This window comes from Pantherophis guttatus, chromosome 6 (assembly GCF_059756535.1).
Source record: "Pantherophis guttatus breed Tessera chromosome 6, ASM5975653v1, whole genome shotgun sequence".
In the NCBI taxonomy this organism is placed as follows: Eukaryota; Metazoa; Chordata; class Lepidosauria; order Squamata; family Colubridae; genus Pantherophis; species Pantherophis guttatus.
Window position 1 is genome coordinate 100127464 of NC_142068.1, and position 27887 is coordinate 100155350.

Consider the following 27887-nt stretch of genomic DNA (forward strand, 5'->3'; position numbering starts at 1 on the left):
GTATACACGTACACTATATATTGAAATTTTTCACTGTTCCTCATTATTTTGTCCTGAAGTGAAAGGGTAAGTTGAAATCCTTCATTCAAAGCTACAACCACTATCTAGTTTATTGTAAAAGGGTCCTAATAGTTTAGCAGAACTATTTATTTGAGTAGTTACATTCCATGATACGTTTTAGAATTCCATAAAGATGCATGCCAATTTTAAAATTAACACATCATGCAATGTAGTAATAATAATAATTTTTAGTCTGTCATGCTGACTTAATTGGAACAGAAATTGAAAAGGGGGAGAAGGGCAATTTTAAAGTAATTTAACTATATAATTTTGGAATAAAGAAGGGTAGCACTGAGTTGTCATTTAGATATTTTCATCTTTTTAATTTATCAGTTTAAAGAAAATGCTGTTGAGAATGTCATAACTACCAGTAGAATAAAGAGATGCAAATAAAATGCCTAGCTTAAGGAGGGAGGAAGTATCAAATATTTTCTAAACAAAAGATAATAAAATTATTTCCAAGGGTCTCCTTCACTGCTGCGGACTGCAATTATTAAATTTTTGTCTATTATTAAGTAAAATAGAACACAACATGCAAATTCTCTATCAAGAAGAAATTTTAATGTTTGGTAGGATGGCCACATTGACTGCTTTCATTAGAAATAATCTAAGTTTAATGATGATTGTCACCCCTTATAAATGATTTTTGTGGAAAACAGAAAAATGAAGTCATTATATACAGTCTTGAGGATTAGACTAAAAGTAATGGACCATAGGAAAAGCAAAATCTTTGCTGTAAACATAGGGTAAGAGATTAGCTTATATTTATACTTACAGCTGCTATCAAAGAAAATTGGATATTACTTCTTTATAATCCTTTTGTTTCTGTTCTTCAGTTTCTCCATTTTTGGTTTTGCTCTTTTCTTCTTCCCTGGTTTTTTCCCTCATTTTCCATTCTAATGACTAGTTCTGATTAGTTTTTATTCTGTATTCCCAATTCTAATAATTTTTTTTAAAAAGATATGTTCACATATTGCTTGAATCAGCAGAATGGACTAACAGTGTTGACTTGTTCCAATTGTGGTGGGACACAAGTTCGAATTGGTGGAACTTAAGATATGGAAATAAGCTGGGTGGCTAATTTTGATATCCTAAAATGGACTAGATGTGGCTACTACTTTGGTGCCCAGAAAAGTTTAATTAAAAAAAAAATTAAAAGGCAAAGAGAATCCACTTCCATGATTTTGCCCAGAGACTACATTAATGTGTTTTTGAAGTCACTAGGAGTTGAGTTTAACCTGAAGAAGATCTGATCTTCCCATAGTGAAGTAATATAACTTTTTGAGACATGGAGATGCTTCATAATGCAATGCTATGGATCTTCACCAGCCAAAATCAAGACTATTTAGGTGTTAATATGCACGTAACACTTTCCATAAATACTCTTTGCAGCATCAAATTGTTCCCAGAAGTACAAGTAGCTGTTTCATCAAAAAAGTGAAAAACTGAGGTATGGATTATGAAGGAAACCTTATTTGATGCATGGAGGGTGGAATGCTGCAACTCTGGCTGATATTTTTAAAAATTGTCTCCTTAGCCTATGTTTTACCTTTTACCTTTCACCACTCACCATACTGATATTGTTGATAATCATGTCATTCCCTAATTTAAATAACCTGCTCATTATATTTATATGTAAATCGTTTCAACCTTTTTTTTTCTTCCAATTTGTCATGAGCCATTTTGGAAATAAAAGATTATTTTGATGCAAGGTGAAATCTGCTGAAAACATTTTTCTTCATTTAGTTGATTGAAAAAGATGCTGTCCTCCCAGCTGGTTCAGATCCTTGCTATAACAGCTGCTTTGCTGGTAGAAGCTCATGCGCAGATAAATTGTCCAGGTAAGCTTGGAAATAACAAAAACTTCAACAGTAATGATTAAGTGATCAAAAATACAATTGTAAATAATTAGTGATTATCCTGTTGCTAATGAACAGAAGGACATTCTGTGTGGTTTCTCATGTCTGCATTTTACTGATGAATTCTTCAGGGGAAATCTATAATCGTAGATTTGAGTTTAAAAATGGGAAGATTATTTCTTGATTTATCAAATATTTGCTGCCCAGAATTGTTTCATTACTAGATGGGCAGCAAATAGGCAGACAGATGGACAGAAGATAGTCAGACAGAAAGATCTTCCCATTTTTAAACTTCAGTAACAGAAGTGCAATTTTAAAAAAATAAAATGCAATGGAGACAATAGACTGGCACAAACTTTTATAGGTTTTTCCACTGAATATTACAGAAATAATTTAAACATTTGAAATAAAAGAAAGAAAAGAAGGAAGGAAGGAAAGGGAAAAGGAAAGGGAAAGGGAAAGGGAAAGGGAAAGGAAAGGAAAGGAAAGGAGCATCATAGATATTGTATACACCAGTTTGAGAGTTTGAGTTATTGAAGTTCAGGGTATATTTATGTTTCTACAACAGAACAATGAAACTCCAATGCTCTTTTATATCTGAAATTTGAAATTGGTGCCCAAGAACGTTAAAAAAGTATATATTTTCCTTTGAACAGGTCCCCAAGGACCTCGTGGAAGAACTGGACTTCCTGGCCCTCAAGGAGCAAAGGGCACTCCTGGCATCCGAGGACCTGCTGGTCCATCAGGTGATGGAGTATCTTTCTTTTGGCTTTCCTTGGGCTCCCAGACCTGAGCAGATATGCTTATCCCAACATCTAGCTTTGCCCAATTCAAAATTCCAAACAAAACACATGAGAATCCTCCTCTTCCCTTTTTAAAAATCTCTTTGATTCCGATATTGCATGATGAAATGTTCTGAACAACCTGCTGAGGCCTTCAAACACCTGCACACTATTTTGCAAGACTGCTTCATCTTTATAAAGATCATGCCCTCTGAAGGGATGAAGTGCTCCTATTTTTTGTAAACTGGTTTCTTCCAGACAATAATTAGTGCCATCATTAACACAATAATCTTCTAGGTATTTTCTTCAATGAAAAGGAGACCAAGCTGTCCTTGTATTTTGTTGCCTAGACAACTGGGCATTCATTTATCAATTATTCAATTCATTTGCTGCCCATCTCACTGTCTGGGTGACTTTCAATCTGATAAAATGATATTGTAAAAGATTAAAATAGTAAGACAATGAATATATAAACATTAACAAAGAAATAGCTAAGATAGAGGGATGGGTACACAATAGAGGTGGAATCTTTCAATCCAGTAATCATCTCCAGGATGACAGAGCTGTATCTGCCCCCACTCCCAGGCCAATTGCCAGAGCCATTAAGGCCTTTATGGAAGGCCCAAGGAGTGGGTCAGATCTCCTCTTGAGGGTGATGATGTTCCAGAGAGTGAGCACCATGGCAGAAAAGGTTCTTCTCCTTGATCCTGCCAGCCAAAATCCCTTGGCCAATAGGATGGGATGTGTACAGAAGCATGTCCCTTCTGTAAGTGTAAGTGAGGTAGGCCAAATCCCTGACATTTTAATTTGGTAATCAAGGCCTCCATCCAGTGGTGGGATTCAAATAATTTAACAACAGGTTCTGTGGGCGTGGCTAGGTGGGAATGGCTAGGTTGCCATGGCTAGGTGGTCAAGTGACTGGGTGGGCATGGCTAAGTGGTTGCATGGCCGGGTGGTCATGTGACTGGGTGAGTGTGGCTGGGTGGCCATGTGACTGGGTGGGCATGGTCAATTCAATACCACTCACGTCAAGGGGTGCCTCGCCTGGCCCCTCCCCTCCCAGCCGTTCCTTGTCACACACAGCCTCAACGTATCTATAGTTCTGTAAAAATGTTGTTCATCTTTTTCCAACTTTATTATCTACATACTATAGAATGTCCTTTCTTGAACCATTGAAAGGAGGAAATGGCTCACATGCTTTGCCCAAGAGTGTGATAGGCAACAGGTTTTTAAGGGGCTGCCACAAAGAAGTGAGGGGCAATGTATTTTCCAAAGAAGCAGAAGGAAAAACAAGAAGCAATGGATGGAAACTGAACAAAGAGAGAAGCAACCTAAAATTAAGGAGAAACTTCCTGACAGTGGAACTGTTTGTCTCCAGTTGCTCAATCACTGGAAGTTTTTAAGAAAAGACTGGACAGCCATTTCTCTTAAATGGTATATGTGTCAGGCTTGGAAGCCATCTTAGGCCTGCCACATTTAGTGATGTGGGAAACTGGGAGGGGGCATTGTATGGAGCTGGGGAGATATAGTCATAGTAACATTCCTTTCTCCGGGAGTCAAGGCCACTCTGCCCTGCACCTGGAGGGGTGTGTCTGGGAAGCATCTCCAGTTGGGACGGTGCATTGATTGGACCATGTGATGGACACGTGGGTGTTGGGCAAGGACTTGGACTTTTTTTTGGGTGGGAAAAACCTGGAAACTTTCAGGTTTGGGTTTTCCCAGATGTGCCAATATGACTTCTCTAATAAAATGGAACTTTGAGGAATGCCTAGCCTCGGAGTTTTCTTTCGTTGGGGGTGTTACTTGGAATCCTCATAATAGGGTTCCCCCTCAAGGTTCCTTCTAAGTGTTATTCTGTTATTCTGACCCCTTTCCCAGGCCCTCTATTTAGATTTTGACATCCTCAGTTTTTCTGTCTGAGCAGGGGGTTGGACTAGAAGACCTCCAAAGTCCCTTTCAACTCTGTTATTCTGTTATTCCTGAGCTAAATAGTTAAGAACCTCATTGGGACCCTATCTCTTTTGCTCCCTCTGGACTAATGAGTTAAAGAGCTGCCTCTAGACATTCACTTTAATAAGATTTTTAGAAACCTGCAGTTGAAAGTTCTTTATGTCTCCTTACCCTGAAGACCCAATTTCATTTGGAATCTAATCCCAAAATGATTGCCCTTTTGGCATTTCTCTTGATACTTCTTCAAAATGCACCCCCAAGAAGCCACTCCCTCTCTCTCCCTCCCTCCCTCCTCCCTCCCTTCCCCCCTCTCTCACACTCAATTTAAGCAAATTCCCTTGTCTTCGACACTTTAGAATCATAGGCTAGAAGAAGGTACCTTGGAGGTCTTATAGTTCAACCTTCTGCTTAAGGCAGAAGACCTCATATATACTTGCGGGTTCGCAGACATCCCAGCTTTGGCTACAAGAACTGCAGGCAGCTTTCCCGACCACACACTTCCTCCTCCCACCGCCCCATGCAAAGTGGGAGGCCCAAGAGAAAACACCTGGTCTTGGCATACAGCCCTTCATGATGGAGCCCTTCCCGGGGAGCAAAGCATGGATTGGACAAATGGATCCATTCTGAAGGCAAGCTCCAGAGCGGTGGCGGTGGTGGCAGAAGGAAGAAAGCGAACCCCAGAGCAGCGGCGGCAAAAGGCAAGCTCCAGAGGGGTGGCAGCAATGTTGGACGGCAGAAGGCAAGCTCCAGAGTGGCAGCACAAGGTGGTTGTGGAAGGCAGCAGAAGGTGGTGGTGGAAGGCAAGCTCCAGAAAGCAAGCAGCGGCAGCACTTGAGGACAGCATGTGGATGTCCTGGGATTGCACATGTGCACTACAGTGGAACAGCAGTCTCAGCCCCAGTGCAGCATCTCCCCTGAGGGCTGGCTGCCTGCCCTCCTGCTGGTCGGCTCAGAAGCGGCACATCCCCTGTCATGGGCTGGATACGGGACCCGAGGCGGAGGGGAAGGCAAGCGGGCAATAGTCACCCAGAGGCCCCGTGTAAGCTGAACGCGCCAAGCCAAAAAGGTGAGCGAGCCTTGTGAGTCTCGCCGTGTTCCTCTGAGATGGCTCTTTGGCCGAGTGCAGTGGGTCTCCCTCCCCTGCCACCAGCCTCAGCCTTACCTTCTAGATCTTCCATGAGCCTCTGGTGGCCTGAATACCATGCCCTTCAGATCCCAACAGGGTCAGCACGTAGCTGCCTGTGAAGATAAGGCTGAAGCCGGGCGACCCTCAGGGGAGATGCCACCCTGGGGCCAAGACTGCTGCTCCACTGCAGTGTGCACATGCAGCCCTGGGACATCTGCCCACCCTCCTGGAGCACTGCCGCCAGTGGGCACTGGCACCATTGGGATCTGAAGGGCAGGGCACTCAGGCTGGCAGAGGTGCATGGATAGTCTGAAGCTCCACGAGGCCTTCACGATAGATCAGATTGTCCAAGGCTTTGCTCCCATGGAAGGGCTCCATCATGGAGGGCTGTTCTCGAGGCTTCTCAAGCCTTGAGAAGCGGTAGGAGGCTGAGGGAGAGAAACTGATTCAGACAGAGAGAAATGGATTGAAGCTGAGATAAATGAGAGGCTTTGGAGATGAGCACCCTTCCCATCCCCGCTTCCCTGAGGGGCTGCATAGCCACACTTACCTCTGCCTCGACAGCTGTTTTACATCAATAAATAAAAGAAAATAAGGTTTATAGATATCGTGTACCCCAGGTTTTGAGAGTTTGGGTTATTAAAGATATATTTATCTTTAGAAACCTTTATCTTGTAGAAACCTACAACATAATGAACCGATCAACCAAAAGTCCAGTGTTCTCTATATCCAAAATTCGAAATACGTGCCCAAGAATGTTAGACAATTACACCTCTGTTTTCCTTTGAACAGGTCCCCAAGGACGTCCTGGACAAAATGGATCTCCTGGCCCTCAAGGACCAAAGGGCAATCAAGGTGTCAGAGGACCTGCTGGTCCACCAGGTGATAGAGTGTTATCCTTTGTGCGAACTTTGTGGGGGCTCCCAGACCTAAGCAGATATGCTTTGCCCAATCCAGAATCCCAAACAAAACTATGGAAGTCCTCCTTTTCCCTGTTTAACACCTCTTTGATTCCTACATTACCTGATGAAATGTTCTAAACAAGCTCCTGATGCCTTCAAAAACTTGCACACTATTTTGCAATACAGCCTCATCCTAATACAGGCCGTGCTCTCTGAAGGGGTTTAGAAGTGCCCCTTATTTTTGAAAACTGCTTTCATCCAGATAATTAGTGCCACTCACTCAATCATCTTCTAGGTATTTTCTTAAATGAAAAGAAGATAGAGCTTTCCTTGTGTGTTGTTGTGTTGCCTAGGCAGCTGGACATGACATATTAATTTGGCAATCAAGCTCTTGGAAGCAGGAGGGGAGAGAATCAATAGGAACCCCTTTTACAAAATAAATATGGATGAGACAAACTCTCTGAAATGATTCACCTTGAAGCAGAGACTCAATTATGAGAGTCATTCTACAATAACTCTCATAATTGGAAATTAGTTTATGAGAGCACTTGACTTCACAGAGATGTTTGCCTTCTGCAATCGAAAGATAGTTATTGGTTCTGCTCCACAATCCTATCGTTACCTTCTCAACCTGGTGCTTTTGGCTTCAAGTTCCATAATTGCAAAGAGACATAACTTTTTTTAGAAAGCAGGATGGAAAATTCCTAGGTTAGTGTAAATACAAGCCAGGGTAGATATCTGAAGTGTTTAGCAATTGGAATGAGGTTGTTAAGGCAAACTCCATTCCATGTACAATCATATCAGCTTGATTTTCTTTCTCCCCCACCAAAGTTCCTTAATTGTAGAAGTTTTCCTTCAGAAAGCAATTGGCAATTGAAGTTTGTTAGTCTAAGCATTATAGAATAGAATAGGATAGGATAGGATAGGATAGGATAGGATAGGATAGGATAGGATAGGATAGGATAGAATAGAATAGAATAGAATAATGGAATGGAATGGAATGGAATGGAATGGAATGGAATGGAATGGAATGGAATGGAATGGAATGGAATTCTTTATTGGCCAAGTGTGACTGGACACACACGGAATTTGTCTTTGGTGCATAAGCTCTCATTGTACAAAAAAGCTATAAATGATAAATCTTGATCATAGTCATCATAAAAATACATTCATCATAAATCATAAGATACAACACTTAGTGATAGAATCAACATAAATCGTACTAGGAAACTAAATAAAACAATATAAAGATACAAGCAACAAAGTTATAGTCATAACTAGAAAAGGAGATAGGTAATAGGAAAGATGAGAATAATAATATTAATACAGTCTTACTAAATAGTTTGACCAATGTTGTGGAAATTGGTTGTTTAGCAGTTCTTTTAACAAGCAGAGCCCTACTTGTCAAGTTAATTTAAAACGTGAATGCATTGGGTTTAAATCTTAATTTTGTCTTTAATTGAATTGTTCATTTTAGTTTTCTTACTTCTTGCATTTATTGTCTCTTTTCTCCCGGTAGACATCTACATTAAATCATTATGTAAATCATTATCTAAACTACAGGGTTTTTTTTTTCATTGAAATACATGAATACTTGCTATATGAGTGTAGCATATATATATTTTTTTATTGAAAAGTTTTACAAAAAAGAAATACAAAAATTTTTTCCCCCTGTTCCCCCCACCCTTTCCACCCCCTTCATCCCACCCTCCCCCCCGACTTCCCAGAGCAAAATACAAGGTATTTCATTTAATCAAACATAAACTAGATTAATCTACTTATCCTCAAAGTACTGCCTCCCCCACTGAAACCTTAACTCCACTACCGATAACCAAATACTTCTAATACTAACATTCATTCATAAGCTATTTGATGTTTTCTTGTCTGATACTTATTTTGAATATAATCAATCCATCTTCTCCATTCCGATATGTATCTTTCTTGCGTGTGGTCCTTCAAGTACGCTGAGATTTTCGCCATTTCTGCTAGGTTTGTTACTTTCAATATCCACTCTTCAATAGTAGGCAAAGAGTCCTTCTTCCAATATTGAGCTACCAGCAGCTGCTGATATTAAGTTCAAAATCAATTTAGTCTCTGAAACTGTACAGTCCATAGTTATACCCAATAGAAACAATTGAGGAGTAAATTTCAACCTTCTTTTCAAAATGTTCTGCATCACCCACCAAATTTTTATCCAAAATGCCTTGATTTTTTTACAAGTCCACCATATATGATAATAGGTTGCATCATTACATTCACATCTCCAACATTTAGCTTGCAAATTCGAGTACATACATGATAATTTCTTAGGATCTAAGTACCATCTATAAAACATTTTATAAAAATTCTCTCTCAAATTTTGTGCTTGCGTAAATTTAACATTTCTGACCCAAATCTTTTCCCACGTTTCCATCATCACTGGTTCCTGAAAGCTTTGTGCCCATTTAATCATACAGTCCTTAACAAATTCAGTTTCTGAGTCTATTTCCAGTAATGCATTATACAACCTTTTAATATGCATCTGACTTTGATCTCTAATCTGTTTCACCAAATTTTCCTCATTTTGCATAACCCCAATTTTTTGATCCTCCCTCCATCTAGCTTGGAGCTGACCATACTGAAACCAAGTATAAATTATCCCTTCTTCTTTTAATTCATCTAGAGATTTCAATTGAGACTTGCCCCTTTCCAAAAGAAGAAGCTCTTTATAAGTAATCACCTCTATTCTTTGCTCTGTACTTATATTTTCTATTACATGTCTGGGGTTTGCCCATATAGGTATCTTATAGTTCAGCTTATATTGGTACTTTATCCAAACCCTCAACAACGCATTTCTAAGTATATGACCCTTAAACACTTTATCCACTTCTTTTTCATACAACAAATAAGCATGCCATCCATATAACAAATCATATCCTTCTATGTTTAACATTCTTTCTTCAGTTAAGTTAAACCAGTCACTAATTTGTGATAAAACAGCCGCTTCATAGTACAATCTTAAGTTAGGCATTTTAAGACCTCCTCTCTCACGTATATCCTGTATAATTTTCAGTTTCACTCTTGGCTTCTTCCCAGCCCAAATAAAAGTGTTAACCCCTTTCTGCCATTCCAACAAATTTCCATCTTTTTTAAGCACTGGTATCATTTGAAACAAAAATAAAAACCTAGGTAATACATTCATTTTTATTGCTGCTATCCTTCCCAGTAGTGATAGTTGTAACTTTTTCCATTTTTCCATTTCTTTCTGTACTTTTTGCCAAAGAATTTCATAGTTATTTTTATACAATTTCGTATTTGAGGCTGCAATATATACTCCTAGATACTTAACCTTTTTAACTACTTCAAACCCCGTTATCCTCCCTAACTCTTCTCTTTGAGTTATAGATAAATTCTTAGCTATCATCTTTGTCTTGTGTAGATTTACTTTGAATCCAGATACTTTACCATATTCAGCTACTATATCCAACATATATTTATTTATTTATTTATTTTTATTTGTTCCTATTTCTATACCACCCTTCTCCAAATAGGGCTCAGGGCGGTGAACAGCCAAAGTAAAAAACAGAACATACAAAATTTAAAAGCAGTTTAAAATAATTAAATATTTTAGCCGTAAATTAAAGCAACCCAATTTAAAATCAATTTAAAATTTAACTCAAGCCAGCCCAGCTAGTTGAAATAAATGGGTTTTCAGGGCCCGACGAAAAATCCAGAGGTCTGGACTTCCTGTTTGCTGCTGGCCGCCGCCAGACGTTCCTTTGGGATCGTCAGCTTCCACTGCCTGTCAGAGCTGCCTTCACAACGGAACGGCAGCTCGAAAAAAACTCCGTTCCCATGAGGAAACGGAGATAGAGCCGGCAGGGGTGGGTAGAACTCTCTGCAGAGTCCCAAAAGTTTTTCTTTTACTTTTGGGATGGAGCGGATGAGATGCCCCATATCCCCAGCCGCTGCTCCGGGCTTTGGGAGACCTCTGCTAATGCAGAGCCAGGCGTCAAAAGCAAGCCTGCGAATTTGACAGATTACTCAAAGAAAATGTGAGTTGGACCTGTAATACTGAAGCGCAAGTATTTTACTTATCTTTTAAAAATTACTTAAGAGAATAGAGGAAGAGAAAGAGGAAAAAAGTTTCTTTTTAAAATGGCGTCTGCCGCGGCTGGAGAAGAGTTTGAGAGGGAAAGTTTTTCCGTTTTTTATTATTACAATGTAGCGGAATAAATACCACTGGCTACATTTGTAGACAAAACTCCGCTCCTGTTTTTGTTTTTCTCTTTTTCCCCTGGAGGCCTGATTGTTGCTGGCTGGAAGTCTTTTGTCTTGTTTTTTTTTTTTTTTCTAACAAAGCCTGCTCAGGCGGAAACATGGCACTGAGGCTTGTGAAGTCAGACAAACAAATAGGTGGGGGGGATTCCCCCACTAAGAATTTAAAGGAACAAGTTTTAACTCTTCAGTCCCAGAAACCTGATTTTAATATAATAGAATTTCTCTTAGAGGAGATTGAAAGAAGGGATGAGATTGTGAATCAGCAACTTGAAAAATTTAAGCAGGAAACTAAGGAATTGGTGAAATCCAAGTTTGACTTTTTGCAGCAAAAAATTTTAAAAGTGTCAGAATTCATGATTCGGTTGGATACAAATACTAATTTACTAGAGTCAAAAATGGATGAAATTCAAGATAAATTGGACAATAGAATTCAAAAAATTGAAAATGATTTGTTAAATATTCAGGATTATAGTTCAGAAGAAAAATTTAAAATGGATGCTGACCAAAAGTCTGGTAATGTAGAAAATCTGCAACAGAGGATTGAAAAAGAGGTTCTAAAGATACAATATAATTTCACAGAATATGCAATAAGACTTAGAGGTTTGCAGGAAAATAACAGAGATGACTTAAGGAAAATATCTTCTGAATTTCTAGCTGGGATTTTAAAGATTCAACCTGAGGAAGTGTTTTGTAGGATTGACAGAGCTTATCGAATAAACTCCTGGACTGCCAAGCAAAGGCAATTGCCTAGAGATGTGGTAATCTATTTTTCAGATAAAGAAATTAGGAATAAAATTGTGCAAAATTCCTTCAATTCTAATTTGCAATTGTATGGAAGAAAGATTTGGATTTACAAGGAACTCCCACCTAAGATATTAATGGAAAGGAAGAAATTTGGCTTTCTGGTGTCTGAGTTAAAAAGGAGAAATATTCAATTCCGGTGGGACGTCCCAGTTGGTATTATATTGAGATATCAAGGAGAAAGATACCAGTTAAATACTGTTGAAAGAGCGGAAGAATTTTATCAAAATAGGTTGAAAATGAATTTAACGTCTTCAGATATAATACAGGATAAGCAGAAGGAGCTGGAACTAAAGACAGAGACTGTACCAGATAAATTGCCTTTGGATTTATCGGATACCCCAGCTGGATTATCTACAAATTTGAGAGAAGTGCCATCTGATTTTAATGTGATGACTTATCAAGGCAAGGACAAGCATGGAAACCAATTAGAGGATATACAAGGGATAAAAAAGAAATGCGAGACACAAAAAATTAGGATGGAAGTCAAACCCACAAAAAGAAAACAAAAAAAGAAATAGGTTGTACAAAAATAGAAATTTCTAACCCAAGCAACAGTGAAGCCAGTGATTTTAAAATATGAATGATTATGTGAAAACATAGAGGAGGCGACATATTGGTCAATATCATCCTGAGGATAGTGGCAGATCTCTGCATTGCCGTAATTTTGGGACATGGAAAGAGCCTCAAATTGATGGTTTTGAATTATCTACTTTGAAACTTCTTTTTGTGTTGATAAATATATTATAATTATCTTGAATTATAAGGCAAGAGAATCACATTGGGACATGCAGAAGATCGGGTTGTTACCCAATACGATGATGGAAATTAATAATCCTGATGAAACCCACAATTATTATTATATGGAATATAATTATAATGTCACTCGGGTGGTTGTTTTTACTTTTATATATATAAGAAGATGTTTACTACTGATGGGGGCAGATATGATTGGAGATCTTGAATAAACTGTTGCATCAGCAAGCTATGTTACCCTATTATGGATGTTGGTTTTAACAATCCAGTGGAAAGACTTCAAGAAGATATTATATGGACTATAAATTTAAAGTTATTGTCTTTTCTTTTTTTATTTAGATATAATGGAATATATATATATATATATTTTTAAGTAGTGTGGGCAGTGAATTAAAGATATCAAGAATTGTTGTGTATGGTAAATTTGTAAGACAGTGGGTGAATAAGCTAGCTACAGACTGATTAGTTTAAGAAAAGGGATTTTTAAGTGATACATTTAGGGGAGTGGAGGAAATGGATAGAGTGGAATAAATGTTAAATTAGATTTTATGGGGAGCCCGCTTTGAAATGTTATTAAAGTAGGACTTATCGTATAGTTTTAAAGTGGAAGGTGGTTTTGAATTGTTGCAATAATGTATAGATATAAAACACTATTATGCTAAATTAGAAGTTATTTTATAATAGTTATAGTATAATGTGTTTTTTTTTTGTTTTTTTTTTCTCTTCTTCTTTTCTGAAATGTATGGATAAAGGGGGATTTATAATACTTTTAGTAAGTAAAGGTCAGTATTTTGAGGAGGGAGTAAGTAATCTGTTATGAATTAGGGTTTTTTTTTGTTACGAAGAAGTCACAGGGGGGGAAGGGTGGGGAGGGGGGGTTAGGGAGGGGGGGGGGAAAAGGGGGAAAAATTTGTATTTGAAAACCTTTTCAATAAAAAAAAAAAAAAAAAAAGAAAAATCCAGAGGTCTGGCGGACGGCACCCTGAGGAGGCCTACTCTGTGCGAGCGTACTGGCTGGTGGGAGGCTGTTTGGTGGCAGAAGGCGGTCTCGTAAGTAAGTACCCCGGCCCTAAGCCATGGAGCGCTTTAAAGGTGGTCACCAACACCTTGAAGCGCACCCAGAAGACCACCGGGAGCCAGTGCAGCTCGCGCAGGAGAGGTGTCACATGGGAGCGCCTCGTCGCCCCCATAATCCCCCGTGCGGCCGCGTTCTGGACCAGCTGGAGCCTCCGGGTGCACCCCAGGGGGAGCCCCATGTAGAGAGCGTTGCAGTAGTCCAGGCGGGAAGTGACGAGTGCCTGAGTGACTGTGCGTAGGGAGTCCCGATCTAGAAAGGGGTGTAACTGGCGTATCAGGCGGACCTGATAAAAAGCCCCCCAGGCCACGGCCATCAAATGATCTTCTAAAGACAGCTGTGCGTCCAGGAGGACGCCCAAGTTACGAGCCCTCTCCGTGGGGGTGAATGATTCACCCCCAATAGCCAGCGATGGCGTCAGCTGGCTATATCGGGACGCCGGAAGCCACAGCCACTCGGTCTTGGAGGGGTTGAGTCGGAGCCTGTTTCTCCCCATCCAGGCCCGCACAGCCTCCAGGCACTGGGACATCACTTCAAGGGCATCGTTGGGGTGGCCTGGGGTGGAGATGTACAGCTGGGTGTCATCAGCGTACTGATGGAACTCCACCCCGAAGCCACGGATGATCTCACCCAGCGGCTTTACATAAATGTTGAACAGAAGGGGTGAGAGGACCGACCCTTGTGGCACCCCACAAGCAAGGTGCCTCGGGATCGACCGCTGCCCCCCTGTCAACACAGATTGCGACCGGTCAGAGAGGTAGGAGGAGAACCACCACAGAACGGTGCCCCCACCCCCAACCCCGCCAACCGGTGCAACATGATACCATGGTCGATGGTATCAAAAGCTGCTGAGAGGTCTAACAGGACCAGGATAGAGGAGCAACCCCTATCCCGAGCCCTCCAGAGATCATCCACCAACGCGACCAATGCCGTTTCCGTGCTGTGCCCAGGCCGGAAGCCGGACTGGAGCGGGTCTAGATAGACAGCTTCATCCAGGTACCGGGGAAGCTGTTGCGCTACCACACTCAACAACCTTTGCAACAAAGTGAAGGTTGGAGACTGGACGATAGTTGGCCAAAACAGCCGGATCCAGAGAGGGCTTCTTGAGGAGGGGCCTCACAACCGCTTCTTTCAAAGCGGCCGGCAGGACCCCCTCACTCAAAGAAGCGTTAACAATCTTCTGGAGCCAGCCTCGTGTCACCTCCCGGGAAGCCAGTACCAACCAGGAGGGGCACGGGTCCAATAAACATGTGGTTGCGTTCAGCCGTCCCAGGACCCTGTCCATGTCCTCGGGAGCCACAGGATCAAACTCCCCCCAGATAACACTCTCAAGACCTGCCTCAGTCATCCCGTCTGGACATACCCAGTCAGAGGCCAGCCCTTCCCGAATCTGAGCGATTTTGTCATACAGATACTGCACAAAGTCCTCAGCTCGGCCCTGCAGGGAGGGAGCCACTTCTATAGGTTGAGATAAGGTAAGAACCAGGTCGTCTGCAAACGCTCTTAATCTATAATCCTGCTATCTAATTACAATTCCTTTTATTTTGTCAGAATCACGTAGCTTATTCAACAAGACTTCTAAAGTTAAAATAAACAACAATGGCGACAATGGACAACCCTGCCTTGTACCTTTCTCAATTTTAAATACATCTGTTAAACCTCCATTAATTATTATTTGTGCTGTTTGTTCCTGATATATTGCTCTAATTGGGTGTATGAAATACTCCCCAAAGTGCATTTTTTCTACTATTTTAAACAAAAATTGCCAGTTCAGTCGATCAAATGCTTTCTCTGCATCCACAAATATAAACACTGCAGGGACCTGATTATTTTTCTCCAAATATTCCAATAAGTTTATAATTTGCCTAACATTATATTTCATCTGTTTCCCTTTTATAAAACCTGATTGATCATTGTGAATAACTTGTTGCATAACTGGCATTAGTCTATTCGATAGTTTCTTAGCAAAAATTTTGTAATCCGTGTTCAAAAGTGAAATTGGCCTAAAATTTTCAGGTTTGATACAGTTTTGATCTTCCTTCGGAATCAATGAAACAAAAGCTGTTCTCCAAGAAGGTGGAACTCCTCCCCCTGATTGAATTTTACAAAATAGAATTCTAAGCGGCTCTACTATTTCAAGCTGTAAGTTCTTCTAATAAACAGTGTTAGTCCATCTGTTCCTTGAGCTTTCCCTATTTTTAACTGCTTGATTGCCGCAACAATCTCCTCAGAAGTTATTGGTTGATTCAATCCTTCCCTCTGTTCCAACATTAGTTCCAAAATATTCCCTTCCTTTAGATATCTATCTATATCTATACCTTGTATTGAGTCACTAGCATATAGCTTTGTATAAAATTCCAAAAAAGCCTTTTTAATCAAATTCTGTTGGTAAACTTCCTTACCTCTATATTCTATTTTACTAATGACTCGTGCTTTCTGTTTTTTCCTCAACATGTAGGCCAACCACCTACCTGGTTTATTGGAATTACAAAATGTATTATGTTTAGCATATTGTAAACTAGTTGACACCTGATAAGCCATTAACATATTGAATTGCCCTCGTAGTATGTTTATTGTTTCTTTTACTTTTTTATCACCTGGATTAGATATAAGTAATTGTTCTTTCTTTTTTATTTCTTCCTCTATCTCTTTACGCTTCTTCTGTTGTTTTGATCTATATTTATTATTCATATGTATTAAGATACCCCTCATATAAGCCTTACTAGCATCCCACATCATTTCCATAGGAGTACCCTTATTTATGTTAATAACAAAAAATTCTCTCATTTGTTTTTTAAGCTCCTTTACATTTTCTTCATATCTAAATAAATTTTCATTCAACCTCCAAGACCTCCTTTCTCCCCTCTCCTGTTCAAATTTAATCCAGACTGGACTATGATCAGTTAAAGTTCTTGGACATATCTTCGTCTTCTTCACCCTGGAAATAAAATCATTTGTGATTAGTATAAAATCAATCCTGGAGAAGGATTGATGTCTATCAGAAAAAAAAGTAAAATCTTTTTCCTCCATGTTACGTTCTCTCCAGTTATCTCTCAATTCTATATCTTCCATCATATCAAAAAAAGATTTAGGTAGTTTTGCACGTGCTGAAGTCTTTGATAAGCTTTTTTTATCTTTCTGCGTATCAATTACTCCATTCCAATCACCCATTAGTATAAAGGATTTATAGTCCCACTGTATTATTTTAGTATGTAAAAATTTATAAAACTTGTCTTGTTGCTGGTTAGGGGCATATATTCCGATAAGAAGCATTTTTCCAGACTGTGTCAATAATTCAATTGCAATATATCTTCCTTGATCATCTGCCTCAATTAGATTAGCTGATAGTCCTTTCCTTACATATATAACTAGTCCATTTTTCTTCTCTGGCACTGATGCCACAAAATTTGTACCTAATCTTGAATTTATCAAATATTTTTGGTCTGATAATCTAATATGTGTTTCTTGTAAGCAAATAAACAACATCGTTGTTAAATTGTTTCAGGTAGTGAAATACTTTCTTTCTTTTTTGTGGTAAGTTTAGGCCATTAAAGTTCCAAGATAGGAATTTAGTTGCCATCTTTAGCCTTTTGAAGCCTTGTAAGCATCAGCTGAAGCTCCTCCTCCACCTTACTCTTCGGCCTAGCTCCCCCCACTGCTTCTGTTTTTTGTACTTCTTGAGATTAATCTTGAAATTGTTGCCCTTTTGGTTGTTGTTGCAATTTATAAGTTGATCGGGTCAGTCGTTATGCTTTCGGCTCTCCCTTCTTAGGTGGTTCCAAAGTTGGGGGTAAACCCCCAAGATCCAAATCTTCTTCCATAATAATTCCTCCAGCTGCAACTTCAGCGTAGGTTTGTATCTGTTTTCCATCTTTTTCTTGTTGTAACATCTCCATTTTCTTCCTTCCCCTGCCCCCCCTCCCCCCGGTGAGGGTGGGTATCCAGCCTGTAACACATTTACATAAAAATCTTTTGCCTTCCAAACTGTATTTAACCGGTATCTTTCTCCTTTATAAGTCACTATTAAACCAATTGGAACGTCCCATCTATATGCCACCTTTTGATTTCTCAACTCATTTACCAAAAAGCCAAAGTCTTTCCTGCTTCTCAAGATCTTTGGAGGAATCTCTTTCAAAACCACCACCTCTTGCCCAGCCACCTGAACCTTATTCTTGTAAGAAGCTTGTAGAATTTCATTTCTGATCCTCCTAGTTGTAAAGTAAATCACCACATCTCGTGGCAGCTGTCTTTGTTTTGCCAACCAGGAATTAACCCTGTAAATTTTATCAATTTGGATTGCCACATCTTCTGGTTTTTCTTTAATTATCTCAGCCATAGCATCAGCACAAATGTCTTTTAAATTTTCTTTGCTATTTTCCTTCAGGCCTCTCAGTCTCAGAGCAAACTCCATAGATCTGTATTGTAACATAACCAATTCATCATCCACTTTCTCTGTTCTAGTCATGACATCACCCATTTTGCTTTCCAGATTTAAATTGGCTTCATTAATTTCTTCTACTTTCCCATCAAGCTAGATAACAAGATTTGAGAGTCCTGATACAGCAAAAACAATATCATCTCTTATTTTATCATGCTCCTTTGCAACTGCTCCCTTGATCGAACCTATATCTTCCTCTATTTTCTTAAATTTCCCTTCAACAAGTAATGTTAAATTGTTCATTGCTTCTCTCATTGCTGTTGCTTGATTATTCATGGCTTCTTTCATAGCTTCCTTAAAATCATTAAGTGCTGCGTCTTGACTCTGGGTCTGGCTCTGTGAATCAGCCGGAAGTTGTGCTTTCTGTGTCACCAGTGACACAACTGGGGAGCCTCCCCCTCCTTTAGCAACTCCTGGTTTCACTTGTCTAGAAGCCATTTTTTTCTCCCTCCCCCCCTTTTCTTTAAAAAGCAACAAAGTCTTTATAGTCTCTAAATTGCCAAACAAGGTAGTTTTTTTTCCTTTATTCTCTTCTCTCCGCACTCTCAGTTCCCAGCAGTTAATAGGCAGCTAATCCACTCTCCCAGCGCAGAGTTCTCAAGCACTTTCGTTTCAGGCTTTCACTTTCAAAGCCCTAACAAAGACTCCATCTTCCGCCTCCCGCTCAAGATTCATATTGAAACAAAGTAACTTTGGAGTTAAACTCTGTATTTTTAAGGCTTGTTCTCTTGTTTTCCGCTCTGCCTGTGCTTGGAATCAATCAAACTCACTTTTTAAAAGCAGGATCGGATCGCGGCTTCTCGCCCTACTTTTGCAGGGTTGTCCTGGCTCTGGAGCTTCTTGGCGGGCTGCCTGAGGAGCTCTCACCCTCCAAGCCTCTGGAAATGATCCAGAGGACTTTCGCGGGACTCTACTCTCACCCACCAGCTCTCCTCTCTTTTCCCGAAGGAGAGTTTTTTCAGCCGTTTGACAGCTGATTTGCGCTGTCAAAGCGGCTTTTACGGACACACAGGGCTGGCGGTCATAAATGACTGTCCACGGAGCCTGCGGTGCCAACAGGAAGCGAGTGTAGCATATTTTCACTGGCATATATCCCAGAGAATTCCCAAAAGAGAAAATTGCCAGCATCAACCATACTGAAACCATTTCGAGCTCTGAAATTTTGTCCATCTACAATGCAAATCTTTCCAAGATCTCAGCCTGAGCGAATCATAAATTCTAAACCACAGGCATGCTGTAAAATGTAAAATCATGACTCGGATTTCAACTGTAGAATATTGATTATTTGATGTACTGTGGAAATGCTGATGAATAAGAAGGCTAATTCTTACTCAGTTAATCTTGCATAAAGTGAATGTTTTGGCTTTATATAACTTATTTAACTTATATGCAGAGCACATCATGAGAAAGGCGGGGCTAGATGAATCAAAAGTTGGAATTAAGATTGCTGGGAGAAATATCAACAACCTCAGATATGCAGATGATACCACTCTAATGGCAGAAAGTGAAGAGGAATTAAAGAGCCCTCCTGATGCGGGTGAAGAAAGAGAATGCAAAAGTTGGTTTGAAACTCAAAGTTAAGAAAACTAAGATTATGGCATCCGGCCCTCTCAATTCCTGGCAAATAGATGGGGAAGAAATTGAGACAGTGACAGATTTTATTTTCCTGGGCTCCAAGATCACTGCAGTTGGGGACTGCAGCCAAGAAATTAAAAGACATCACCCTGCCAACAGACGTGTGTATAGTCAAGGCTATGGTTTTCCCAGTTACAATGTATGGCTGTGAAAGTTGCACCATAAGAAAGGCTGAGCATCAAAGAATTGAGGCCTTTGAACTCTGGTCCTGGAGAAGACTCCTGTGAGTCTCTTGGACTGCAAGGCGATCAAACCGGTCAGTCCTAGAGGAGATCAACCCTGACTGCTCTTTAGAATGCCAGATCCTGAAGATGAAACTCAAATACTTTGGCCACCTAATGAGAAGGAAGGACTCACTGGAGAAGAGCCTAATGCTGGGAATGATTGAGGGCAAAAGAAGAAGGGGACAGCAAAGAATGAGGTGGCTGGATGGAGTCACTGAAGCAGTAGGCATGAGCTTAAATGGACTCCAGAGGATGGTAGAGGAGAGGAAGGCCTGGAGGAACGTTGTCCATAGGGTCACGATGGGTCGGACATGACTTTGCAACTAAAACAAAAGTGAATGTTTGCAACATCCTAAATTCACCGCTAGAGGGGACCATTAACTTTCAAACTAAAATATACCTGCTCCCAACTCTATTTGAAGTAAATGTTGAAGAAAACATATATCCAGCATTTATATAACTCTGAGAAATTTCTCACATTCTCACAGAGCGGATGCAACTTAAAACAAAACATATTGCACTCTTACAGATTGTTCTAGTATTTACATCAGATCACCTATAATTTATTTCAGTATAATCCACTCCATGGTAAGGCCACACTTGGAATACTGCATCCAGTTTTGGTAGCCATAATGTAAAAAAGATGTTGAGATTCTAGAAAGAGTGCAGAGAAGAGCAACAAAGATGATTAGGGGTAACAGTAAAGGTAAAGGTTCCCCTCGCACATATGTGCTAATCGTTCCCGACTCTAGGGGGCAGTGCTCATCTCCATTTCAAAGCCGAAGAGCCAGCGCTGTCCGAAGCTGTCTCCTTGGTCATGTGGCTGGTATGACTAAACGCCAAAGGTACATGGAACGCTGTTACCTTCCCACCAAAGGTGGTCCCTATTTTTCTACTTGCATTTTTTATGTGCTTTTGAACTGCTAGGTTGGCAGAAGCTGGGACAAGTAACGGGAGCTCACCCTGTTACACGGCACTCGGGATTCAAACAGCTGAACTGCCAACCTTTCGATCGACAAGCTCAGCATCTTAGCCACTGAGCCACTGCATCCACCGCATGATTAGGGGATTGGAGGCTAAAACATATAAAGAATGATTGCTGGAACTGGGTATGTCTAGTCTGATGAAAAGAACTGGATGGGGAGGAACAGGCTCAAGCTCAACCCTTCCAAGACTGAGTGGCTGTGGCTCCCGGCATCCCGATATAGTCAGTTGACTCCATCACTGACTATTGGGGGCGAGTCATTGGCCCCCACAGAGAGGGCTCGCAATCTGGGAGTCCTCCTGGATATGCAGCTGTCCTTGGAGGAACATCTGACGGCTGTAACCAGGGGGACCTTTTGTCAGGTTCGCCTGATTCGCCAGTTGCGGCCCTTTCTTGATCGGGATTCCCTGTGCACAGTCACTCATGCCCTCGTCACCTCTCGCCTTGACTACTGCAACGCTCTCTACATGGGGCTCCCCTTGAGGAGCACCCGGAGGCTCCAGCTGGTCCAGAACGCAGCAGCGCGGGTAGTGACGGGAGCAGCATGGCGCTCCCATGTAACACCGCTCCTGCGCGAGCTGCACTGGCTCCCAGTTGTCTTCCGGGTGCGCTTCAAGGTGTTGGTTATCACCTTTAAAGCGCTCCATGGCATAGGGCCTAGCTATCTGCGAGACCGCCTGCTGCTACCGACGACCTCCCAGCGACCCGTGCGCTCCCACAGAGAGGGCCTCCTCGGGGTGCCATCAGCCAAACAATGCAGGCTGGTGACCCCCAGGGGGAGGGCCTTCTCTGTGGGGGCACCTACCCTCTGGAATCAGCTCCCCCCAGAGATAAGGAGAATCCAAGACCTCAGTGCCTTCCGTCGCGCCCTTAAAACCCATTTATTTAAACAAGCCGGGCTGGCTTAAGATGAAATTTTTAACTGTTTTTAAATGTTTTAAACGTTTTTAATTGGTAAATGAGTTTTAATTGGGCCAAATTTATATATCTTTTAATTGTTTTTAATATTTGTTCTGCATGTTTTTTTTTTTTTTTTAATCTGGCTGTACACCGCCCTGAGTCCTTAGGGAGAAGGGCGGTATAGAAATCCAATATAAAATAAAATAAAAATAAAATAAACTAGGGGAGACATTGATAGCAGTGTTCCAATATCTCAGGGGCTGCCACAAAGAAGAGGGAGTCAAGCTATTCTCCAAAGCACCTGAGGATAGGACAAGAAGTAATGAGTGCAAACTAATCAAGAAGAAAAGCATCTTAGAACTAAGAAGAAATTTCCTGACAGTTAGAACAATTAATCAGTGGAACAACTTGCCTCCAGAAGTTGTAAATGCTCCAACACTGGAAGTTTTTAAGAAGAGATTGGATAACCATTGGTCTGAAGTGGTGTAGGGTTTCCTGCCTAAGCAGGGGGTTGGACTAGAAGACCTCCAAGGTCCCTTCCAACTCTGTTATTCTATTCTATTCTATTCTATTCTATTCTATTCTATTCTATTCTATTCTATTCTATTCTACTCTACTCTACTCTACTCTACTCTACTCTACTCTACTCTACTCTACTCTACTCTACTCTACTCTACTCTACTCTATTCATGATTGGTATTAACAATATCTAGAATCTGAGAGGAGGTAAGTGTTATTTTCCCCAAACTTTTTTTTTCTATACTGTTGCAAAGAGTCAGTCTGGTGTAATGGTTAAGGCATCAGGCTAAAATCCAGGTGAATTCTAATTCTGCTTCAGGCACAAAACCAGCTGGATGTTCTTGGTGTTAGTTTCTTTCACTCAGTCCTTGGAATGAGGAAAGGGCAAACCCCTTCCCAAATCTTGCCATGAAATGTGTATTTATTATGGATGGAGGTGTCAACAAAAACTTGAAGACGTCCCTCACCCCATACACACACACACACACACACACACACACACACACACACACACACACACACACGTTGCTAACCCTGGCTTTCCAATAATTAAAGGACTTGGTGGAAAGGCTTTCTATATAGAGGCAAGAGCCTCTTATTAATATTTTGGTGGGTGACCAGAGTCTCTCATTTCAAAAAGTTGAATAATATATTTAACATTGGAATCATGCAAGTTTTCAGAGAAAGAAAGACATAAAATGTGTTTACTACAGAAAACAAAATCCATTGGTTTCAGTTGAAAGACTGAAGTTGAAAGACTCTAGGCCTACAAATCAATCAGTTAATCAATCTGTTTTTTAATCTATCAGACTATTGCCGGTTTGTGTTCCAATGCATTGTTAAAGAAAAGCGATGTCCCAATTAATTTCACAGGATCAGACAGTCATAATGGTATTAATAATTTCAGTTGAACCATCTGACAATGAATTTCTATTATTTTTCATTCACAGGTGTGCCTGCCAGCCAGGATCCTAAGCTACAAAACAACATCGAAGAACTTCAACGCAGAATCGCCAGAATAGAAAGAGGTATTTTTTAATGGCTTCCCTTTCTCTTTTTCAGATTAAAAGTGGGTGAGTAGTTTTTAATTCTTATTCCATTTGTGTCACCAAGAAACCTGAATGAGAACAAAGCTATTCAGAAGACTGTGCAATATTATGACTGTGAATAGTTACGCCTATCTGGGTATTATTTTTTTTATTTTTTATTTTACTTCAAATTTATATACTGCCCTTCTCCCTAGGGACTCAGGGCGGTGTACAGCCAAGTAAAAACACATAAATACATAATACATAAATTAAGAACAGATTAAAAGGAAATATCTCAATTTGGCCCAAAATTTAAAAAGACAAACGAATTTAAAATCATTTAAAATCATTTAAAAGGATTTGTTAGGCCAGCCCGGCTTGTTGAAAAAGGAAAGTTTTAAGGGAATGGCGGAAGGCACGGAGGTCTTGGATTCTCCTTATCTCTGGGGGCAGTTGATTCCAGAGGGTGGGAGTCCCCACAGAGAAGGCCCTCCCCCTGGGGGTCACCAGCCTGCATTGCTTGGCTGATGGCATCCTGAGGAAGCCCTCTCTGTGGGAGCGCACGGGTCGATGGGAGGTCGTCGGTGGCAGAAGGCAGTCTCAAAGATAACTAAGTCCTATGCCATGGAGCGCTTTAAAGGTGGTAACACCTTGAAGCGCACCCGGAAGACTACTGGGAGCCAGTGCAGCTCGTGCAGGAGCGGTGTTATACGGGAGCGCCATGCAGCTCCCATAATTACCCGCGCAGCCGCATTCTGGACCAGTTGGAGCCTCCGGGTGCTCCTCAAGGGGAGCCCCATGTAGAGAGCGTTGCAGTAGTCCAGGTGAGAGGTGATGAGGGCATGAGTGACTGTGCACACGGAATCCCGATCAAGAAAGGGGCGCAACTGGCGAATCAGGCGAACCTGACAAAAGGTCCCCCTGGCAACAGCCATCAGATGTTCCTCCAAGGACAGCTGTGTATCCAGGAGGACACCCAGATTGCGTGCCCTCTCCACGGGGTCCAAAGACTCGCCCCCGATAGTCAGCGCTGGAGTCAGCTGACTATATCGGGATGCCGGGAACCACAGCCACTCAGTCTTGGAAGGGTTGAGCTTGAGCCTGTTCCTCCCCATCCAGATCCGTACAGCCTCCAGGCACTGGGCCATCACTTCAAGGGCATCGCATTATTGAAAGTGATGATCCAGGGAAATTCCATTTCTGGAATGGGGATTCTTTGAATTTCACCAACTGATAAAGAATAGGATATCCTAAAACTAGATTATCCCTCTATTTTTAATAGTGTGCACTATCTACCTTATCTGTCAGAGGTCAAGAGACTTTCTAACATTCACTGGTTTTTCTTCTGAATTACCAAGCTGTTGTTTTTACATTGAATACATGGTAGGGTCCTAATGCTCAGGAGAGATTCAACTTAGAATCATAGGGCTGGAAGGGACTTTAACAGATTAACAGAGTTGGAAGGGGCCTTGTAGGTCACCTAGTCCAACCCCCCTCCCCCATCTAAGCAGGAAATCCTGCCTACACCATTTCTGACAAATGGCAAGCCAATCTCTTCTTGGAAACTTCCAGTGATGAAGCTCCCACAGCTTCTGATGGCAAGCTGTTCCATTAGTTGATTGTTCTCACTGTCAGAAAATGTCTCCTTATTTCTCTCTCCTTGTTCAGTTTCCATCCATTATTCCTTGTCTGGCCTTCAGGTGCTTGACCCCCTCCTCTCTGTGGCAGCTCTTCAAGTATTGGAAGACTGCTATCATGTCTCCCCTGGTCCTTCTCTTTACTAGACTAACCATGCCCAGTTCATGTAACTGTTCTTCATATATTTTAGTCTCCAGTCCCCTAATCATCCTGGTTGCTCTCCTCTGCACTCTTTCTAGAGTCTCCACATCTTTTTAATAGTGTGGTGACCAAAACTGTATGCAGGATTCTAGGTGTGGTCTTACTAAGGCTTGGAGGTCTTCTAACCCAATCATCCCACCTCTTCCTTGAAACAATAAATACCATTTTTAAATAGATGGTATAGTAGCTTTCATCAGCATATTGCCATGGTACAGTCCAAATCCTGCTTTGTTTTTTGTTTTTTACCTTAATGGGCTCATTAAAAAAGCAGTTCAGGAAATTTATTGCCACTTTCAAACAAAAACAGAAAAGACATGGGAAATCTCTTAGTTCCACTCGGGTACAACCAGATTGCTGCTTAACAATCAAACTATATAAAGTCAATTCTGTAAACCTATTTATCTTTGAACTGATGTTCTCGATGGATATGGGGATACCCAGAACTAAAGTACAGGTAGATCTCATTTGGTGGAGCATTTACCATTACAACAGTGATGAAACCTTTGCAAGTCCATAAAGTAAAGCTGAAGTCAAATCATAAGCATAACTGTGTTCCATTTAGCAACCACTATGCTTAACAACCAAGTCGCCAGTCCAAACCATGATTGCTAAAGTAGGCTTACCAGCAGTGAGAACTCATAAACAATTCAGTTCAATGAGACTTGTGATTTCCTATCATTCAAAAAAGTGAATATGAACTCTCCAAGCTTTGTGATAGAAAAAAGGAAAACAAAGAAATTATTTTACTTAACATTTGTTCATTCATTTATACATTTATTCGTTCATTCCATTTGTGTAGCCAACCACTTGCCATCCATTTGGTCTACTACAAAGCAGGAGACCATGAGTTCTAGTCCTACCTTAGACATAAAAGCTGTCTGAATGGCTTCAGCCACAACTCACCAACAGACTGTGAGTTCTAGTCCCACTTTAGGAATGAAAGGCAGCTGGGTGACTTTGGGCCAGTCCCTCTCTTTCAGCCCAACTCATTTCGCAGGGCTGTTATTGATGTAGGGAAACTAGGAGTAAGGTGTGTTGGATATATTCACCACCTTGAGTTATTTGTAAAAATAATAAAGGGAGGCTATAAAAAAAGCTTGTTGACCAGTTTAACTGAAAAACAACAAAATAGTCAAACAGAAATTAAAAATACATTGTTGCCTGGGACCATTCATCAATCCATTTCTTTAAAAGGGCTCACCCCACACCTTGTCCCAAAGCCTCCATGGAGGAAAAAAATGGGTCTTCAATAGAAGAGAATTCAGGTGGTCCTCGAGATATGACCATCATGGAGCCTGCTCATTTTAGTCACAGGTTGGATTAGTTGTTAGGTGAAATGTAACACTAATAACCTCCTCACACACACTATGCTTGCTCTCCCCAATTAAATGAAAAACGGAATGTTCAAGTCATTAAGTGAAGCATGGGGATAGCCGTATGGTGCAGTGGTTGGAACGCAGTATGGCAGGCTGACTCTGCCAACTGCCAGCAGTTCAATCCTGACCAGCTCAAGGTTGACTCAGCCCTCCATCCTTCCGAGATGGGTAAAGTGAGGACTCAAATTGTTGGGGGGCTATAGGTTGACTCTGTAAACTCCTTAGAGAGGGCTGTAAAGCACTGTGAAGCAGTCTAAGGGCTATTGCTATTGCTATCCTGGGTGGGGGAGGCTGCTGGAGGCTGGCACAAGCCCAGTCTCACCCATGTCCCACAAAATGGCAGCTGCATTTGGATAGCTGCAGCACAGCCTGGGGACACCTAGCCTGCCCTCCTTCCATAACCTGAGGTCCAGAGAGCTTCAGAAAATCAGTGTGGGGCATGATGGGCATATGGAAAGGAGGCCCAAACACTGCAAGGCTTCCAATGGGGTGGGTGGGATGAGGGGGGAGAGCAGGAGGGCTCAGCAGCGACCCTGTGGTGGGTCATAAGAGGAAATGACAGCACTTCTGCTGCAGCCATTGTAATTTTGAAATGGGGTCATAGGTAGCTTTTTGAGAGTTGATCATAATTCCGAATGTTCATTAAATGGTCTGTCATACTTTGAGAATTACTGTATATGGAATTGGAATCTATGCGGTTCAGGGTGAAACTATGGGGTCCTTGATGGTCTCTGAACTTGCGATGGTTGGATAATGAAAAGTCTGCAAGTCAACCACCAAACTCAGGAACATCAAGGACTCCATGGGTCTTCAATTTTTTTTTTACAAAAGGCTGGCAGGATTGACGCCATCTGGATGATCTAAGCAAGGCTTCTAAATTTCTTGACAGCTTTGACCTTGGATGGAAAGATGGCAATTGCTGGAGATAAGCTGTTCGCTTCTACTGGGAAGACATCTATGTTTGGGAAAACAGAAGTGACTTGCCAAGAAGCCCATGGTTCCATTGCAGCACCAAAGAACTTGAATCAGAACAAAGCTATTCAGAAGATTGTACAATATTATAACAGTTATGCCTATCTGGGTATTATTGAGAGCGATGAGCCGGGGAAATTCCATTTCCGGAATGGGGATCCTTTGAATTTTACAAACTGGTACAAGAATGAACCTTCAGGTCAAGGAGCTGAAAAATGTGTGGAAATTTACAGCGATGGCACTTGGAATGACAAAATGTGCAACAATTACCGCCTTGCAGTCTGTGAATTTTAAGCCCAACCCAAGGCAACTGTTGAATGTTCCTTAAAAGAAAATTCAATGTGATTCTTCTGTCCAAAAAAAAAAAAAAAAAAAAATCAATAAAAATCCTTGGCATTTA

At 41.1% G+C, this 27887-nt stretch overlaps 1 protein-coding gene across 2 annotated transcripts; it reads left to right on the plus strand.

Moving 5' to 3' along the window:
• The first annotated feature begins 14 nt into the window (after positions 1 to 14).
• LOC117675757 (pulmonary surfactant-associated protein A-like) lies at positions 15 to 27887 on the plus strand. Of its 2 annotated transcripts, XM_034434722.3 has the most exons (7): positions 15 to 66; positions 1453 to 1510; positions 1807 to 1901; positions 2576 to 2665; positions 6570 to 6659; positions 23223 to 23300; positions 27405 to 27887. In XM_034434722.3, exons 3-7 carry the CDS (start codon positions 1820 to 1822, stop codon positions 27779 to 27781), a joined length of 717 nt encoding a protein of 238 aa, XP_034290613.2. In that variant the 5' UTR covers positions 15 to 66; positions 1453 to 1510; positions 1807 to 1819; the 3' UTR covers positions 27782 to 27887. The 2 variants fall into 2 exon arrangements, with proteins under 2 accessions (XP_034290613.2, XP_034290614.2); XM_034434723.3 differs by lacking the exon at positions 1453 to 1510 and having other exon boundaries at positions 47 to 66.

What these genes read in the sequence shown, in the direction of transcription:
- LOC117675757 (XM_034434722.3), top strand. Translation starts at nt 1,820, where the DNA reads ATGCTGTCCTCCCAGCTGGTTCAGATCCTTGCTATAACAGCTGCTTTG. An exon ending in TGCGCAGATAAATTGTCCAG is followed by an intron (nt 1,902 to 2,575) that starts GTAAGCTTGGAA and finishes TCCTTTGAACAG; the next exon opens with GTCCCCAAGGACCTCGTGGA. An exon ending in AGGACCTGCTGGTCCACCAG is followed by an intron (nt 6,660 to 23,222) that starts GTGATAGAGTGT and finishes TTTCATTCACAG; the next exon opens with GTGTGCCTGCCAGCCAGGAT.